General features: G+C 36.4%; 1 protein-coding gene across 4 annotated transcripts in view; it reads left to right on the forward strand.

Moving 5' to 3' along the window:
• The window catches only part of LOC103560769 (solute carrier organic anion transporter family member 1B3), a 77,558-nt gene that overhangs the window by 8,773 nt on the left and 48,013 nt on the right, over positions 1-20,772 (forward strand). For 3 of the 4 annotated variants that reach the window (XM_070620744.1, XM_070620743.1, XM_070620745.1), the window contains exons 2-3: positions 1,191-1,321; positions 5,825-5,973. In XM_070620744.1, coding sequence (XP_070476845.1) covers positions 5,887-5,973 — 87 coding nt within the window. In that variant the 5' untranslated portion in view covers positions 1,191-1,321; positions 5,825-5,886. The remainder of the gene's footprint in view (positions 1-1,190; positions 1,322-5,824; positions 5,974-20,772) is intronic. The other variant, XM_008535040.2, reaches the window with a different exon arrangement.

Raw genomic sequence — 20,772 nt, forward strand, 5'->3', positions numbered from 1 at the left:
AAAATCTCCTGGGTGTAGAGCCTGGACACACATTCTGACACAGCAGAGGACTATTGGGAATCCCAGGCCCTAATCTTCCTAGCCTGGGTCTACTTTTCTCAATCCCCCTTAATTGAGAAATTAAGGATTTCCCAACCCTGCCCCCTCTCGACCCTCTCTGGTTCTTGCTATGATTCCAATACTTCCAAGAATAAACCAGGATAGAATTAATCTATCATAACTGAGATAAAGAACTTAAATACATATTGCTGTAGCTGTGTCAATAATTGTCCTGCAGAAGTGATAAGGAGTAACAATCTTTTCATTTATGCATCCTCCCACTGCTATATATGTGTGCATATATATACATATATATATTCACCTTGCTTTCTCTATATAAAAGCCGTAAATACATATATAAGCTACTATATATGTATTTTCTATATAATAGCTATGTATGTATATAATAGTTATATATATAATATAAGAAATATATATATTTGTTCATGTGAGAGAAAGGTTTGAATCTTACTTGAGTTAGTTTACCTCCAGAACAGAGCCCAATGTCTGAAGTATAGAAGTATAGGAGGGAATCAATACTGTTTGAATTAGTGTATGAGTGAATGAAACTTTGTCCCTCCTCGGGACAAAAAAAAAAAAAAGCTTTCAATTGGATCAAGCTCTCCCCTTCTGTAAAAACCAAGTCAGTAGAAGGAAACTATGTGATCTTTCTTTAGGCTTTGATGTAAGGAAACTGTCACGCAAAGTAATCTTGACTTTTGTCATTTTTAAAAAATTTTGTCACTTAGAAGATCTATAATGAATTGGCGCTTTACTATTCTATATGAGACATCCTGTATTCATCCATGTCACATTAGAACTGCACCCAAGTATCAAGCAAAAAGAGTACCTTTTTTTCTTTTGAATGCCAAACTGTAGACACATTTAAAAAATTGCCTTGAATTTTTTTCTATTTGGAAGAGTTTTAAATACCTTGGATAATCTGTTGTATTTGTATTTTTAAAGAAAAAAATCTTATGCAATCAACTCAAGTAAACAAATATAAATTACTCTTAGAAATAAAGCTTAATAACTGAACTTTCACATAAAAATAATTTAGAAATTCTGAGAAAGTGTAAGAAAGCCTTTAAAATGCGTTAGTCTGGAGCAGACCCTTAAAATAGCTAGTTAATTTTCTTCTCTTTGCCCAGGACAGTGACCTAATAAGATGGTTAATCATCATTGGACTGATGAAAAAAGGCCAACTAACTATTTAAAGAGAGACTTTAACAACAGATAAAGAGATGGACTTGTGGCTGTTGCTGTAGGATTCCAAGTCCAGGTAAGAACCTTTGAGATTCTCTAATTTCAGCATTTCTTCTATGTGGGAAACTTCCACAAATTTCAGGGAAAAAAATGTTTTGATGAGCATGATAAATATTACACATTTTGTGCTTTGTGTCTCCCACACACTTATATTCTAAGCTCTTAAAACTGATTAAATATCCCTACTAGAGAGAGAAGAGCCTCAGGTTTATATACTTTCAAAGATAAAATGCAGAAAATCACACATTTATAATTTAAAAATAAAGTTTGAAATCTTGTTCCTATTACTTTCTAGACAAGTTGAACTTCACGTCTGAAAAGTGAACCTCTGGTTACCTTCTAAAAATATGCTCCAAAGCAATTATTTTCACTAACTGCGTAGAATTATTAGACTTACTCTCTATTTCTTTGATTCTTCTTAACTGGATAATGCTGAATGGGAAGTTAGTTGGCAAACATCAAGAAATGGGATGTGGCTGAAAGTCACTTACTCACCTCTACTTTCCTTGTTTCAACTCAAATTTGACTGAAGGTGAGAGAAAAAAGAAATTTTCTAGATAATTTTCTCTCTGATCAAATGAGAAAAAAATTCTGCTCTGCATGGTTCCTAGCACAAACTAAGGACTCAATAAATACTAATTCCCTTCACCAATTCAGGAAGGTGGCTACCCTTATAAGACAATTGTTATTGTCCAAGTAAGGTGGAGGACGGAAGAAACCCCTTCATAAAATGTCTCAGAAGTTAGTAAATGCTGTTTTCCCTTTTGTCCTCCTCAGTTCCGCAGGTACATAGTAGAAACTGAGTCACTTGGCTTGCACTGCTTTTCTGTGATCCCTCCAATGGTAAAAGCTTCACACAAATAAGCTGAAGCTGGTGAGATTCTGCCCTCTACTCCACACCAATCAAGCTAGGCAGAACAGGGCTGTTCTAGTCAAGAGAGAGTTTCAAAACCACGTCTGAATGCCCGTGGTCTTGTCTTATAAATACATTGTGTCACCCAAATTCATTTATATGTCAGTTGTTTGGGACTCTAAGAAAAGATTGTCCAGAGAAAAATATGCTGAGCGTCTCCAACTCAGGCTCAATGTCATGGTGAAATGGAAAGTGTGGTGTTTAGAGTCAAGCCTAAATTGATATTCCAACTTTCTAATTACTTTGCAGTTGCTTGTTACAATTTTACCTTTCTCAGAAATGAAGAAAAAAGTACCTACACATGTCTGACTTTTTTTTTTTTAAAGATTTTATTTTTTTCCTTTTTCTCCCCAAAGCCCCCCGGTACATAGTTGTATATTCTTCGTTGTCGGTCCTTCTAGTTGTGGCATGTGGGACGCTGCCTCAGCGTGGTTTGATGAGCAGTGCCATGTCCGCGCCCAGGATTCGAACCAACGAAACACTGGGCCGCCTGCAGCGGAGTGCGTGAACTTAACCACTCGGCCACGGGGCCAGCCCCACACATGTCTGACTTTTTTATGGATATTTTTTCCCAATATTTGGGAGAGACGGGTGGCATAGGAGTCTTTGGGAATGCAGTGGAAATACAAGGAAAAGTAATGACTGTGTTACAAGGTATGTTCTCTAGTGGAGTAGCAGTGTGGGAGATGTTATTTCAAGTGGGGGTAACTGGGAAAATATCTAGGACGATCATTTAAGGCAGAATTACAACCAAGAGATGAGGAAGACAATTAGAGGTTAAGGAGAAACATATAAGGGGACAGAGTTTTCTTCTGGGGTGAGTGATTCCATGTGGCCAAAGGTGCCTATGGGTGTATTGGGAAATGATTAAAAATAAGGACTGGTTTCAGTTTGTGAAAACTCTCAAATAAGAAGTATGAATTTTATTTTGTATGGTACAAGTGACCTCTGAAAGATTCTGAGGATGGATATGATATATATAGGATAGCGAGAAGCCTAGAAGACATGATAATTAGAATTTAATCAATTGCAATAAACAAGGTTGGCAGTGATGAGATAATGGCCTTCAAGAATATTTGTTCAGTAGCCAAAAAAAAAAAAAAAAAAAAAAAACCCACAAAAACTAAAGCTAAAGGGAGAATATCCAGCTTGCAAATCATTCAAAGATGTGGTAAAAATTGGTAAGTGGTAAACAATTATTTCCTAACATTTAAATCCTGGGGAAAGATGCAAAAAGAGATATTCATGGGAAAAAAATAATACGAAATTTATCAAAGAACTGCTTATGACTTTTGGACCACCAAACTGCTAATTTTCTCCTCATTTCACTCCACCCAGTAACTGAAACTACCCAGGTACAGGCATGTATGGAGCACACGCAGAAGTGGAATGACTGGATTCACTTAGATGTACACAGACATGGGTTTCTGCATTCATACATATGTTTATATAAACTCCATATACACAAGTGATAATATCCTCTTATATTTATTGTTTCTATTTTTATACATTATCCGTTAAATATGAATTACAAATATATTCATAGTCTGTATATTTATAATATAGGAAATCAATAAGTCCCTGTTGAATAAATTAATGAATAAAATATATAGTTGAACCTCATTATTTGTGGATTCTGTATTTGTGAATTTGCCTCCTTATTAAAATTTATTTGTAACTCCAAAATCACTACTGAGGCTCTTTCACGGTCATCTGCATATGTGCACTGAGTGGCAAAAAATTTTAGCTGTAAGAGGCGCGTGTTCCCAGCTGAGGTCAAGCAAGGTGTGGCTCTTCCTTCTTGTTTCAGCTCTTGTATTGTAAACATTTGACCTTATCATAGTCTATTTAGTGCCATATTTTTTTCACTTTTGTGCTTTTTGTTGGTGTTAAAATGGCTCCCAAGCATAGTGCTTGAAGTATTGGCCACTGTTCCTAAGTGCAGGAAGGCTGGGACATGCATGATGGAAAAAATATGAGTTATATAAGTTTCCTTCAGGCATGAGCTATAGAGTCTGTTGGCCACAAATTCCATGTTAATAGATCAAAAACATAAATTAAATAAGCCATCTTTAAAGAAAAGCACACACAAAACACTATGTATTGATCAGTTGAGGAAAATGTTGTGACCAAAGGCTCACAGGAAGCTATCCCTGTATTTCCACTAGGAGCAATGTTCAGTATTTGCTATTTCAGTGTTTGTAATGACTTTCTACCACAAATAATGAGACTGAATTGTGCATTATTAAATATATTGTATAATTGTTGCCCAATTAATAACCCTATATCTATGCTTATGTGTGTCTGTATATTAATAGGTATTTTAGATACATAAATATGTATTATGCTCATTTATATAAAAAAGAATACATTTTTTAAACCTCAGCAAAGAGCCCACTATTCTATATAAAAGAGCAAATCTAAGGAACAAGTTGACTGATTTAGTCTTTAAAATAAGGGCTTAATAATACTCAAAATTATAATTCCTCTTACACTTTGACCTCAAAACTCTGTTCATAGGAATTTATTCTACAGATATTATCACACATAAATAAAATGACTTATTAAGAAAATTTTCTAACATGAAATAATTAGATACAACATAAATGGTTGTCAACATGGAACTAGGTAGATAGGTTATGGACAATGGAATACCTTACAACCATAAGAAAACTGAGGAGACCATTTATTAACATACAGTGAAGTATATAAAGCAGGGCAAAAGGAGAACAATGTTAATGGTATCCTGCCATTTGTATTAATAAAGGAAAATATTATGTGCTTAATTAAAAATACATATCATATTTCTGGATAAGATTCACTATAAGCTGATAATGTTAGTCATCAGAAAGAGAAACTGGATGCTGGGGAGATGAGGGTTGGAGGAAGAGTCTTTGCTTTATGTCTTTTTGATCTTTTGTACTTTCAACTGCATGCATATATTTTCTCTTCAAAAATAAACGAACAAAACAGGACCATGATTGAAGTAAGGTCAAGCATGGCCAGAGTCTCTCTGAGAGGTACTTGGAGTACATTTTGCTCTTTTTAACAAATTCAAGCTCCACCTGCTTTTGAGCCTGGTTCCAGAGGTATCTCCTCCATGAAACTTTCTTAGGCCACTCTAATTGCAAGTCTTTATATTATTTTTATACCCATTTTGACTGTCTACTATGTGCAAGATACTGTTTGGCACTTCGTAAAACTGTAGAGATAAATTAAACATACATTTGCCTTCCTAAATCTCATAATGTAGATATATAGAAAATACTTTAAAATTTTATTTCTGTAATTTAAAATTTTTGTTCATCTAATCTAGTGTGTGATTCTATATTATCATATTAACTTGTTGTTTTGAATTTCTTTCCATAAATTTATCTTCCTAACTAAATTATAATCTCCCTAAAGCTAGCACTGTGTGTGTATATGTTTTTTCCCCCTCCTTTTGTGTTCAGCATTTACCTAGCCCAGTGCTCAGGGCATAGTAGGCCCTGAATGAATATTAGTGGATTTATTGATTGATTGATTGATGTTGACTTTGCAGCTTTTCTTATTTATGAATTGTATATTGTTAAAGTGAAATAAATTATACTTTTTCTCCCTGAATAGGTGACCATTTTGAACCAAACATTGATGACAATTGAAAACATTCACATGATATCTGTAGTTCAATGATGGACCAAAATCAGCATTTGAATAATTCAACAGAGGCACAACCTTCAAGGAAAAGAAAAACTAAATGCTGCAATGGATTTAAGGTAGAATGAGTTTCATGTTTCCAAACTAAAATAAGTGATTTTATTTAAAGAAAAGGCAACCAGTTGTTTAAAAGGATATTATATTTTAAATTAGGGTTTTCACCTGAAGCGTATATATTAACAGAATAATTTATATCTTGACTTAAATCAATCTTTAAATCTGAAGAAGGTCTTTCTTTGGTGATGTTTGTGATAGTTAGGAGTTTATTAATGATGAAAACTTAGAAATATTTTGATATCATCTTTCTGGTTCTTGATGGACCAAAAGATATTTACAAATGTGATTAGAATGAAAGAAGCTACTGTGTAATGAGTAATATGTAAAAAAATATTCTTACAATTGACTTATTGTTACCACACAAAATTGGGGTTCTCTTGCCTAATGTGAATAAATAAGCCAATTAATTATTGCATCGGCTTTTGTAAAAGAGAAATCAGCTTTATTCTGTGATATCAATCTTCAAGGAGACAGGAGATGTGTGCCCTCAGATCTGTCTCCCCGATTCAGGATTTAGGACAAAATTTAAGAGGTTAGAACAGGCTGGCACATTGAAACACTGGTGGGACAGGGTTTGATTGGTGGGCTCTAAGAATATATGGTAAGGTTCTAAACATTTATGGTAAGGTGAGAAAGGAATTTTAACAGTGGATCTTCCTGAATGATGGATCCCTCTCTTCTTGTAAGAGTCTGACTTTTAAGTTCCAGTCATGTCCCAGTCCTTTGGTTCCATGGGGAGGAGACTCTTTGGTTCAGCAGTTATTTCAGGTCAAGATTTCTTCTTTTGCACATGCTCTGGCTACCTGACTTTGCAAATTTTCTGAAAGACAATTTTTTAATGACTCTGTTCATAAGATTGGGTCAGTTGAACATGTCCTAGAGGGCCCATGGTTAGCAATCCCCATTTTTGTTGTTCATTTCTTAATCTTGAGGGGTATAGAGTGACAACTACTCTAGCTTATTCCTGCTAATAAGGGTCATAGGTTGGCCCATCTCATTGAACCAGTCTCTTAGTAACATAGTGATGCAGATGGGCTCCCAAAGTTAGGCCTATATTGTGTAAGCAAGTAACCAAGTATTCCATAAAAAGAATTTCCAGAGAAAGAAAAAGAAAAACAAGGGTAATGGTTGGAGAAAATTATGAACCAGTTTCTGAGCCCAGGGGCAGCCAGTCAAGAAGATTTCTAGATGTTAGTGTTGAAGCATCTTTTGCAGTTTTAAATATCTCTGATGATGTCATCAGGTGTTCAGGTATCTTTTGAGTGGCTTACATGAATAGGCATGAATCTCTCTTAAGTTTATATCAAGTTGTCCAGCTTCAGTCTGCAGGGATTCAGGACAAAGGGTGGTTTCAGTTCACAATGATTCCAAATGAAAATGATGGAAAAAATTGAAAAGGTTAGTTGGAGATTTGTAGCCAGATACTTCAGGAGGCTAGAAGAATTCAGGACCCTGTCCAGCTTACAGATAGAAAACAAAAACCTCAAAGACAACGGGAATAGAATCTAATATCCATGAATGTGTACTATAGTCTTTATTGAAGCATAATTTTCTCTCTAAAATCATCCCCCATTTATACCAAAGATAGCCAAATTAAAACTTATGGGTTTGCAAAGTAATCCTAGTTTCAATAAACTTGGCCCAAATATTTACATAAGTATGGCAAGAGTAGCAATTGATCCTATAGGCTCTTTCAAATCTGCTTTAGTGGAATTTTTTTTTGAGGGGGGGGAATTAGCCCTGCTCTAACATCAACTGCCAATTCTCCTCTTTTTGCTGAGGAAGATTAGCCCTGAGCTAACATCTGTGATCATCTTCTTCTATTTTATATGTGGGATTCCTGCCACAGCATGGCCTGATAAGCGATGCATAGCTCCATGCCCAGGATCCAAACTGGCAAGCCTCAGGCTGCCAAAGCCGAGTGAGTGAAATTAATTGCTACATGACTAGGCCAGCCCCTGGAATTTTTTATAAGGAATCTTGGATTGAACTTTGAAGGCCTCTTAAGGCCAAGAAAGCCAAGCCAAGGACTTGTCATCAGACTCTGCCTGTAATACCTATAGATGTGGGTGGATTCCTCTCTTCTCTTGAGGTTCCCCAAAACATCCTGAGGTTCTTCTCACCTACTGGGGAAGTGACCTTCTTTGCTCACCTGGTAAGGTTGCTGGGCACCCTCTAAGCAAGGTACCAGGCAAATATTTCCAAGAGGCTTTATTCTGTCAAGTCCAATCTTTGTTCCCCAAATCTGTCTGGTTGTCTGAGTGTATGCATGTTTCTCTCAAATAAGATGCTCCTCTCAATGCCTTGGTAATATAACCAATGTTTCCAATTGTGTCCTGCTATAAGGAGATCAGATTCTTATTGAACTCATGAAAACAACTATATTGCCATGAAAATAAAAAATTCACTCACCAAGAGGTTCTAAATTCTGGAGGGATCAGGTAGGGAGAAAAAGATAAATGTTTCAATTATGCTTACAAAGGTATAATTTACCAAATTGCTATAAGTCATAGTTAGCTTAAGAGAAAAGAGAAAAAGGTTTCCTAAAATCTGGAAAAACAAAACATTAAAAGATCAGCAATATTTCAAACAAAAAAATCGTAAAAATTATAATCACTCTTATTAGTTCATTCAGTTTCATGTAGTCAGCTCTTGATCTTGACCTTTTGTTAGCAGTTTCATGAAGTCATCAGTTTCTCCATTAGAGTTCTGTAATTTCTTATCCAGTTCATTTTCATGATCTGAAAGCTTATCAGAAACCTGCATTCTAGTGTAAGTGTCAGAGTCCTTTCCGTGAATCTCTCTGAAGATGAAACATTTCCAAAGGCATTAGAGTAAAACAATAACTATCTGTAAATGACAAAAGACTCAAAATGGCAATTGACAAGGAAACTTGGTTACTTCTACAACAACATACAACACTTTAAGAGAATAACTACAATTATGACTGATAACCAGGATAGATCAGAATTTCAGGAATGTTATGTAATTTTTAAAACACTTCAATAACATTTATCCACATTATATAACCTAAGAAAGTTTGTCACCACTTATTTGGCAATGTTTCCCATGTAATTTAACATACTAAATAAGCCTAATAAGTTTAATATCTTCCTCTTTACAGGAAGAGAGAATAAATTTCTTTTAGTAGTCCCAGGGGCCCTCTGAAAATTCTCAGAGAAATTTTCACCTTCAAAGAAAAACTTAATTTAGGATTTGAATTTGAGGAGCTTGTCAAAAATATCCAAAGATTTTAAATCCTTGGTCAAATAGGAAACAACACTCACTGTGAAATAATGCCTAGTTATCTGTTTAACCAAAGTGACAACATAAGATGTTAAGAGAAACAAATAATTAAACAAATTTTTAAAAACCTTCGTTTTCTTAATAGAGAGACCTCAGCTTTTGGAATGTAGGAAATTATTTTGACAAAACACAGACTTTCTGTCTTTTAGGAAGACTTACTCAAAAGTCAGGAAAAACTTTTTGTAATCTCTTTAACAAGAGCAGACTAAAATTTCAAGAAAATTATCCTTTTAGGAGAGAGAAAACCAAATTCTAATTTTTGCACCAGCTTACTTTTTATATTGAAACTCATTTATTTTGGGCCAGTCCCAGTGGTCTAGTATTAAATTCAGTGTGCTCCACTTTGGTGGCCGGGGTTTGGTTCCTGGTCATGGACCTACACCACTCATCTATCAGTGGTCATGCTCTGATGGCAGCTGACATACAAAATAGAGGAATATTGGCAATAAATTTGGCTCAGGGTGAATCTTCTTCAATAAAAAAAAACACCTGATTTACTTAATTAAATTCATTTTAATCTTAGCCAACTTGACCATGCACAAAATTCTTTCCTCAGCGTTCCTCTCCCACAAACCTTCTATAACTTTCTTTTTACAGTCAGAATTTGTCCCAGGACTTCTTTCTTTCCTCCTAGTACTTTAGGACAAATTTATCTTTCTTAACAAAACAAAAATATCTCCATCCTTGGGTCAGCCCAGTGGGGTAGTGGTTAAGTTCACAGGCTTTGCTTTGGCAACCAGGGATTGGCAGGTTTGGATCCTGGGTACCAACCTAGCACCACCCATTAAGCCATGCTGTGGTGGCAATCCCACATAAGATAGAAGGATTGCCACAGATATTAGCTTAGTGACAATCTTCCTCAAGCAAAAAGTGGAAGATTGGCAACACATGTTAGCTCAGGGCTAATCTTCTTCACACACACAAAATATATATATCTCCATTCTTTGTACCTTCTTTATTGAAAATATCCATCATACTTTCCTTGAATACAAAGATGTTTGCCTTAATAATTTTTAGTAACTTTAATCACATATATTAATTAGGATTTTTAACCCTTGCAGACCTTTATTTTTAGTGAAAACTGAGAAGTAGGGAATTATAAACTGTCTCTTACATTAGCATTCTATGGCTTGGCAAATTTATAAAGACTTTTCATAGTTTCTATAAAAACGCTGCTTCATAGTACAATCTTTTAATAAAATACAAGACATGTTTACTAATAGACCCAAACATCTTTTAGTTTCTCTGTAATAAGAAGCCAAAAGTAGGTAAACCTATATCTAATATGTTTTGGCAGTTATATTAAATACTCATGCCATAAAATATAATTATTGTTGAGTTTATCCATGAACTCTAATCTCACTTATATCTAGACCATTTGTTTGTAATGAGCATATTTAGATTACTCACAAAAACTTTATGTGATACTAAAGCAGTTAGTCTTCATCTTAAGTTATTTTAAGTACATACGTCATAACATATAAAGATTGCTAAAAAGTTTTCCAAAAAAACATTTACCTTTTACACATTTATTTAGTTTCCCTGTTTCCAAAAAGTATTTAGATTGCCTATAAGGACTTTATGAGACATCAGACAAAATCAGCTATTTTTTTTAAGCTATTGTTCCTGCTGATAAATTCTACAATAAAGACAACATGAGTTTATTTGACTCACGTAATCTCTGTTACAAAACCTGCCAGCAAGAAGTGGTAAAGGCTGTATGTTTATGTGATATCCAATGCTGATAACTCTAAGGATATGCCCATTTTAACTAAGCCAACAATCTTAAATAAGCATTTGTTTACCAAAGATTATTTTATATCATGTTAGCTTGAAAAACATTTGGATTAATTTCCATTACATTTAGAAATAATTTATATAAGCACTTACTTTAAGCTGATTGAATAGAGTTCTTTAGAAATTATACCATCTGGAGGTAAGATATCACATACACATATATATATAGACACAAATACACAGAGACTCTATAGTTATTGTTTTAAAATTACCGCCATGAGTGAGGTACAGTAATACAAGGCTCCCTAGTTATGAATCCAAATTTTTTTTAAGATTTTTTACTAATATTTGTGGAGAAGACACTCAAGATGCTATATTTTGGGTGAGGACACCCTTATGGCCATTTTTCTTTCCTTTTTTCCTTTTTTTCCCTTCAGTCTTTGGAATTCGTGATGGGCTGGATAGTTGCCTGAGAGTTTGCAAGCTCTTTGAGATAAAGGAGATGGGTGGAATCTGAACTGCACATGGAGTTCCATTTCTAGTCTTGCAAGGATTTTTTCTTTTTAAGGACAGTTCCTCTTAACTTCTCAGAAATTGGGTTGTAACTTAAATGACATTGTAGGCTGATCTACCCATCCAACTACATCATCCCTAATTCACTTCTTTCCCTTTGGACACTTAGTTTTATTTTAACTTTGAGAAGAATGCCTGGAAAGAAAATTCCTCTCGGGCTTTGAATACCAGTTTGGCTGAATTTCTGATTGTAAGTAGCTAAACTCTTTCAAATAACTTGTCAGACTTCAGCCAAGACAAACAATAACTATATGTGGCAGTATTGAGCAATTCCAGTAATCTTTAACCTAGCAGTTTTCCAGAAAATCTCTGCATCTTGTTAACTCTCTGAGGGTCTCATTTTGAGCCCTCCTTTGAAGGTAGATTATGGGAGTATCTGTAAAGACATGATCTAATATGTGTTTTTCTTTTATAATTTAATATTCTGTTAGCTTTTTGCAACAAAGCTTTCAATAAGGTTACTTTGGAATTTTGAAGTCTTTACTTTAAAGTGCACTTTTAAATGATCTTATCTAATCAGAACTTTCCTTCTAATGGCTAAAGTAATTCTCTGGGGCTGATGGCAGTTTAGTAGGACCCTCAGCTGCAAAAGGGAGTACAACCTGAATTTCTGTCCTACCGTCTCTGACCACAAAATGGGGTTCAGCCACATTTTTGTCCAACTGTATTTTTGGGGCTCCCCAACCTGATGATTATCAATCCAAGCCATCACCAAGCTTACAAAACAAGCTTGATAAGATTCTGAAGTTCTTTGAAAACATTTGAAGCTTCTGGAAGCTTTAGGTGCCAGAAAGTGGTGAGCTTGACTCTAAAAAAATTTCTGTATTACCGAGCTCTTAAAAAGGAGTCCCAGGGCCAGCCCCATGGCATGGTGGTTATGTCTAGCATGCTCTGCCTTGATGGCCCAGGTTTGCAGCTTTGGATCCTGGGCATAGATCTACACCACATGTCAAGCTATGCAGTGGTGGTGACCCACATACAAAACAGAAGAAGGTGGGCACAGATCTTAGCTCAGGGCTAATCTTACTCAAGCAAAAAAGGAGGAAGATTGGCCACAGATGTTAGCTCAGGGCAAATCTTCCTCACCCAAAAAAAGAGTCCCAAAGTGGCCTCCATAATTTTAAACTATCCTGGGCTATTTTGCCAGCTCCTTACAGTTATCTCCATTTTAGGGGGCTTTTCACAAGGTGGACACAACAAACAAGATAATTTCTAAAGAGAGTTTGCTATGGTCACTGAGAAACTCAGTTCCCAGACAGCCAATTTTAACAAATAAAATAGTCAGACATTGACAAACATGAAGAGAGACAGAAATCCAATATCTGAGACTCTAACCCAGGGTACTCTGGGACCCTGTTCTAGAACTCTGGACTCTAACCCTGATCCCATGAGTGCTCCAGAGGCTGTAACCCTTTTATATTATCTCCCTTGAAGCCGTATTTCTAGGCTTGGGACTTTAGCGCAGCAAAAATCTCCCCAGTGGGGCCTCTAACCCACAATCCTAATGAGATTATTAGACAATTTAGGCACAGGCACGTTTTTAATGAGGACGCTGACCCAAAATACATGTGATCCTGGAGCTGTTTTCTTCTCTCAAAAGGAAAAAGAGTGCCAAGAAGACCTGGGGCACCAAGGCTGGAAACAGGAATCCAATTAGCTGAGCCTCCAGACAAAATTGTCTAGGAGGCCACTCAGGGTCAGAAGAAAAACCCCATACCCCACCGGGGCTCCAGAGCCTTGGGCGGGGGCATCACAGGACCTGGTCCCTTGGTGGTTGTCAAATTTTGTTACTGCACAAAATTGAGGCTCTCTTGCCTGATGTATGTACACGAGCCAATTAATTAAGGCATCAGCTTTTGGGAAAGGGAATCGTCTTTCTTCTGGGAGATCAATCTGCAGGGAAACAGGGTGTGTGCCCTCAGATCTGTTTCCCAGATTCAGGATTTGGGGCAAAATTTAAGAGGTTAGGACAACAGGCTGGCACGGCAAAATGCTGATGGGACAGGTTTTGATTGGTGGGCTTCAAGTGTTTATGGTAAGCTTCTAAACATTTATGATGAGGTTCTAAACATTTGTGGTAAGGTGAGAAAGGAATTTTCACACTGAATCTTCCTGAATGACAGACTCCTCACTTTTGATAGGTGTCTGACTTTTAAGTTCCGGTCATGTCCTGGTCCTTTGGTTCTGTGGGGAGGAGAATCTTTAGTTCCACAGCCATTTCAGATCAAGATTTCTTCTTTTGCACATGCTCTGGCTACATGACTTTGAAAATTTTCTGAAAGATTTTTAATGACTCTGTTGATCAGATGGGGTCAGTTGAACTCATCCTGGAGGGCCTGCTGTTACACTATAAACAGAGAAGATTAATCAGTCTTGTGAATCACTTTGAGATCTTGAGCTATTTAAAATTTTTTAGAGAACAGCATTTTTTATTCTAATAACTTATATAATATAGTCCAATAGAAAAGAGATCTGCAATAGCAATCAAAAGACCTGCCCCAAAGACCGAGTTGATGACTTAGGAAAGCTATTTCATTTTTCCATATGCAGGTTGGTAAAAGCAATAATCTTTTCTATTGCTTTTGTCACAAAACTTTGAGACGCTAAATGATATAGACTGTATTGGGATTTTCATACACAGGGAAAAGTACTCGTTGAACTCAGGGTTCAGGAAACTAAAGACTCAGAGAAACTGAGAAGTTTGCCTGAAGCCATCTAACTTATAAATCCAAAACATTTGAATTCAAGTCAAAGCCCTTAAACCTCCATGGGGAAGTCATCTGTCAATCAAAAAATCTATCAAGGCCGCCTTTACCAATATTTAAGTGTTTTACTCAAAGTTGTAGTCTTATCTAGCCGAATAAAGACCACAGAGATCAGACTCAACTGCAATAATGTTATTTAAGGTCCCTTTTAACTTTGTCCAGGGAACATGAAATCTGTTTGTTTTCAGAGATTACTGGTCAGGTCTGTTCTGATGAAATATTTGAATAATATTTAAGCAGGATCACAGTGACAAGGAAAAGATATTGGTTAATGCAACTGTATTACATATTATTGTGTGGGGGCAATATGGTGTGCTGGATTGTTTCTGCTTTTAAACACTGAGGGTTATAGTGATTTCATTTGCACATGTGTAGCAAGGTGACAACAAATAGGCTGAAGCAAATAAGATTGCTGGAGTGGTCCTCTGCAGCGTATTTGGAGAAGAGCTGAGAGTTGGCAAGTTAGCAGTATATATGAAGTCTGTTAGCTCCAGCCCAAAAAAGAAGGCCAGAGAAACAATAATAGTAACAAACATTTATTGAGCACTTACCATATGCCAGATGCTGTTCTGGTATTCTACTTCTGTCAGTGGATTTATTCCTTACCTCACTTCTGTCAGCCAGAGTCAATGATCTCCCTCTTACAGATTAAAAAACTTAGACACGGAGAAGGCAAATGACTTCCTCTAGTTCCCCAAACTGGTAAGTGGCAAAACCAAGGTCTGAACCCAGGCAGTCTGATTCAAAATCCCATGCTCTCAATTCTACTCCATGTTGCTAAAGTAACTGTGGGTTTCCATAATATCAGTACCCTTAAGATGTTCTGGTAAACAGGGATTTATAAGTGGATTATTTAATGATCTTCCTTATCCTATTACTTCTAAAAGTTCAATTTCAGACCAAATCATTCAGTGTCAAGAAACCACAGGATTCTTATACTTGTCTATGTCCACGTGCACAAACACAAATACATGTTTAAAGATGTGTATATACAGACTCAGCAGGTAGAAATGTACAAAAATGCAAATAGATAATGGACACTTTTAAGTAATAACAGCACACTCTGAGTCTTTCTTACCCTTTTCCCTCAATTTTTGAACCAAATCAACTAGGTTATATAGACCCTGCCAGTATATCCTTCATCTTTACAGTTGTCATTTCTGTGCTTCAGATTTCTTGTGCCTCTAGGTTGTAATGAAAATTCCTTAAAAACACAAAAGTAATGCATCGTCATCAAAAAACATAAACAATAGATAGGGCAAAAGTAAAATTTCCCTCTTTCTAACCTTCACTGACACTCACCTTCCAGAAATAATCAGAATAACCATCCCATATGTAACCACCACCATTACCCATATTCTGGTTTTCCTTTGGTTCACTTTCCTCCAGCCATATTAGCCTGTTTGCTGTTTCTCAAAAACGCCAAGCACACTTTGTCTTGGAGAAGTTTGCCCTTGCTGTTTCCTGTTCTGAAATGGTCTACTCTCAGGTATCGTGCTTCTCCATCTCATTCAAATCTCTGTTTAAACATTACCTCATTCACGACCACCTCATATAAAATAGCCTTTTCTACTCATAACTCTTTAACCAAATTGATTTCTTTGTACCATTTACCACCTGACACTGACATACAAACATACACATATATATATTTGTATGTGTATGTATGTGTATGCATGTGTGCCCTTAATGGCTTAAAACAACACAAATTTATTACAGTTGTGTAATAATCTTACAGTTCTGAAGTTGAGAAGTCTGAAATGGGTCTCACTGGAGTAAAATCAAGCTGTTGGCAGGGCTGTGTTACTTTCTGGAGATTCTAGGGGACAATTCATTCCCTTGCCTTTTCCAACTTATAGAGGCTGCTCGAAGTTCTTGGCTCATAGCTCACTTCCTTATCCAATGCTGGTCATCAGTCAAGTATTTCTCACATTGCATCACCCTAACACTGACTCTTCTGCGTCTCTCTTCCGCATTTGAAGGACACTTGTGATTACATTGTGTTAACCCGGATAATTTAAGATAATATCTTCAAGGTCATATGATTAGCAAGCTTAATTCCATTTGCAACCTTAATACCCCCTTGCCATGTTACCTAATATATTAACAGGTAGGCAGAATATTGGCCCTCAAAGATGTCCAGATCCTAATCTTCAAAACCTGTGAAGTTTTGCTGAGGAAGCCTGGCCCTGAGCTAACATCCGTGCCCCATCTTCCTCTACTTTATATGTGAGATGCCTACCACAGCATTACTTGCCACATGGTGCCATATCTGCACCCGGGATCCCAACCGGCGAACCCCGGGCCACCAAAGTGGAATGTGTGAACTTAACCACTGCACCACCAGGCCGGCCCCTAAATGCAAGTGAGTTTTGAGTGTTGATTTTCCATCCTGCATATTCAATAAATTTATTAGTTCTAATTTGTTTATGTGGAGTCCTTAGAGTTTTTACTATACATAAGGGGATAGTCCGCTGAAAACAAGAACAATTTTACTTCTTCATTTGTGATTTGTATACCTTTTATTTAGTTTTCTTGTCTGGTTATTCTGGTTAAGACTTCCAGTACTCAGGGCTGGCCCAGTGACGCAGCAGTTAAGTGTGCACATTCAGCTTCGGTGGCCCAGGGTTCGCCAGTTCGGATCCCGGGTGCAGACATGGCACCATGTGGCAAGTAATGCTGTGGTAGGCATCTCACATATAAAGTAGAGGAAGATGGGGCACGGATGTTAGCTCAGGGCCAGACTTCCTCAGCAAAAAGAGGAGGATTGGCAGCAGTTAACTCAGGGCTAATCTTCCTCAAAAAAAAAAAAAGACTTCCAGTATTATGTTGAATAGAAGGAAGAGTTCACATACTTGCCTTCTTTCTCATCTTACAGGAAAAGCTCTTCTGACTGAATTACTTCCAAGGACCTATCTTTAAGTTTACTAAGTCTTTCTTCTGCTTGATCTAGTTTGCTGTTCAACCCCTATAGTGATTTATTTGGTCTGATTACCGTATTATTCAGCTTCATAATTTCTATCTGGTATTTTATTATATTTTCTATGTCTGAGAATGTTGAAATTCTCACTTTGCTTATACATTGCTCTGCTGACCTCAGTGAACATCTTTATGAATTATTTTGAATTCTCTATCTGGTAAATCACATAACTCTGTTTCATTAGGGTCCGTTTCTGAAGATTTATCTTGCTCCTTTGTTTAGAACATCTGTGCCTGATTCTTCATTTTCCTTCAATCTCTATGTTGACGTCTGTACATTAGACAAAACAGACACCTCTCCTAGTCTTCACAGACTGGTCTCATACGGCAGAAGATCCCCCCATCAATAAGTTTGGCCAAAGTATTGGGGGCCTTTACCAACGTTATTTCTTCCCATGGGGGAAGATGAGAGCTGGGATTTTTCACCTGTTCACTTTGTTCTGAGTAAGGAAGAGGATCTATTGTGTCTAACACTATCTCCCTTCTCCTCCAGGTGGCTAGCCTATGTTGGACCTGTCAGACCTCTAAGACTGGCAAGACAGAAGCCGGTCCTCTCTAGAGCCCCCTTGGAGAAGTTGGAGTGCTAGATGTATGAACAAACTCCTTCTCTCCCCTGGGAAAAGCTGGGAGCTGGGGGGTCTATTCCTGATCATATGGTGCTGTGCCAGCTGCAGGGTCTTTGCTGAGAGGGTTTCCTGAATTTTTCTACTAGCTCCTATGAGTCTGGTTTCATATTCTCTCTGTGTTTCTGGATCCCTCACAGAGGGAATTTGTCTGTGAGTTGCTGCTGAATTGGTGAGTTTGTGAGGGGTAAGGAGGGTATAGATCTTCTTACTTCACCATCTTGCTGATGAACTCTCCTATGGATTTTTGTTTATATGTCTTTTTAGCTATTAAGTGCGTTAGTTTTTAACTGTTTTATCTTCTAAGTGGATATATACTTAAATCAATATGGAGAAACTTTCCCTATCCCTAATAATGTTTCTTTAAGTCTATTTTGGCTCTTACTACCATGGCTGCAAGAGCTTTCATTTAGTAACTCTGTTTTCTTATCCATTTACTATAATCAAAATTTCCTGATAATTTAAGAGAATCTCTTATAAAGAGCATATAGTTGGATATTTTTAAAAATCTAAACTAAAAAATCTATCTTTGTCCATTTACAGTTTTTGCAGGCATTGATGTATTGGTTTCTATTATCTTAGCTTATTATACCATTTTACCCCCTTCTTTCTATGCTGCTTTTAATATTTTCTTATTGTTTTCAATTGGTATATTATCTTTTTCATAACAAGGCAAGTACTGAAGCATGTTCCCATGTCCTTAGATGTGCCTCCTCAGTCTCTATCATACTGATGCTCTTTGGATTTTAAATCTAAAATTTTAAATTTTAGATAGTATGACTATTTCCCTCCTTTCCTTTCTTTTTGGTCTTATTTTTCTAAATACAATAACAAAATATACCAAGTAAATGTATCCATCTTATTTTACAAATCCCAAGCATTATCTCCTGGGTTTTGCTCTCTTTTTATTTAAGTAATTCTTCTAAAAGTGATTTCAGAGCGGATCTGTATGTGCCAAATTTTTTGGGCCTTATATGCTTGAGAATATATATCCTTATAGTTGAATGACCATTTTGCTAAATATAAAATTCTTGGTTCAATGTTCTTTTACTTCAATACTTTAAAAAAATTATTCCTTGGTTTTGTCTTTTATACTCACTGTTGCTGTTAAAAAGTGATCTGCTCTTTTTCCTGGAAGCCTTCAGAGTTTTCTTTGTCTTTGATATTCTTAAATTTCACTACACTGTCTCTGGTTTTTCCATATACTTGTGTGAGATTCTTCCTTATCTTTCTTGTTGGGTATTCAATGGCACTTTCAACCTGATGTTTTTCATCTTTGTGACTATTGAGAAAGGTGCATTTATTGTTCCTTTAAGTATTCCTCCTCTCCAACTTATTTTTTTCTCCTTTTAAGGCGTCTATTATTCAGTTGTTGTCAATTTTAATTCAAACATTTGTATATCTTAACTTTTCATATACATATTTAAATTATCTTTTTTTCCTTCTAGCTTTCATATATATATTTTTTCAAATCCTTTACAGGTGAAGTCCTCAATTGGATATTCTAACTCATCCTTTCTTGTTTTTATTCCATATATTATCTTATTTTTAGGGCGTTGTATTTTTCATACCTCATATTTTTCACTTATTCTCTTTTTGTTATTTTCTTTTGCCTTTATTTTAATTTGCTAATATTCCTCATCTATTTTATTTATTATACTTATTTAAACTCCTGTTGAGTGTCTTCTAAAACATCTACTTCTTATAGAGCCTACATCTCAGGGGTTTTTTTTTCTCTCTTCTCTCTTTTGAAGGGATTTATCTTCCTCAAAGTTCTCACTATTTCATCCTGAGTTCATAGTTCTCTGGTTTTGATGGTTACTCTTTCTGATAGCGGGGACAGTGGAAGGACCAGAGAACAGACCATGTCGATGTGAGCTCCAAGAGCTCACAGAAGCGGGAAAGGAGATGGGCGTTAGGGTGAAGAACATCAGTCACCAGTAAACTGCGTGTCACTATGCACTCTGCAAAATCCTCTAATTGTGCTCTCTCAGTCGTCCGAGGGAGGAGCTGCTTTAAGTGGAGTGTAATCCAGCACTGTAGGAACAGTGAGGGCAATACCCACGGAAGATAATGCTCAAGACTAGTCAGCCCCACCTCATTTCCTTAGCTGCTTTGTTGAGCAGGACTTCTGAGGTACCCGGATTTTACTCTTGGGGACACTTACTCCTGAGGTCTGAGCAGTCATTACCAATCCCTGCACTGAGGTGGAAGACACACTGCCAGAGGCTGATCTGGGTCGTGTAAAGATATTGAAGGCAACCAAAAATAAATATAATAGTTGTGTATTTTAATAGGTTGAGTAATAAAATAGGTGAAGAGGTAAACTAAGATCAACACCAGAAGTATTGAATCCAAGAGCCAAAGGTGAAGTTGAAGATAGGTTGTGAAGATTTCAGGGCAAAGACCTTTGAATACTAGAAACTCCCTCCCCCATCCCCTTCAAGGGCAGTGCCAGTAAATGATTAAACAACAATGTCAAAGTCTGCCATTTTGAAACTCTAGTACATATTAAAACATTATACTTACATGACTATATTCAGAACATAAGTTATGAGAGAAGTATCTAAAGCTACTCAGCTAAGCAACTACCAGGATATCACAAAAGTCTGAGGATTATGATAGTGATTACCTAAAATTTGGCTGAAATGAATCAAATAAGAAAGACCAAAAAACACAGAATATAAAAATGACAAACTCTGTACAAATGCAAAAGGAATTAACCATAAGATGTTTATTTAGCCAAAGTGACTGCTGCTAGGAATATAAGACATATAATTAGTTATAATAAAAAAAAGGAGAAAGAATACCAAAAATT

This window comes from Equus przewalskii, chromosome 5, assembly GCF_037783145.1.
Source record: "Equus przewalskii isolate Varuska chromosome 5, EquPr2, whole genome shotgun sequence".
NCBI lineage: Eukaryota > Metazoa > Chordata > Mammalia > Perissodactyla > Equidae > Equus > Equus przewalskii.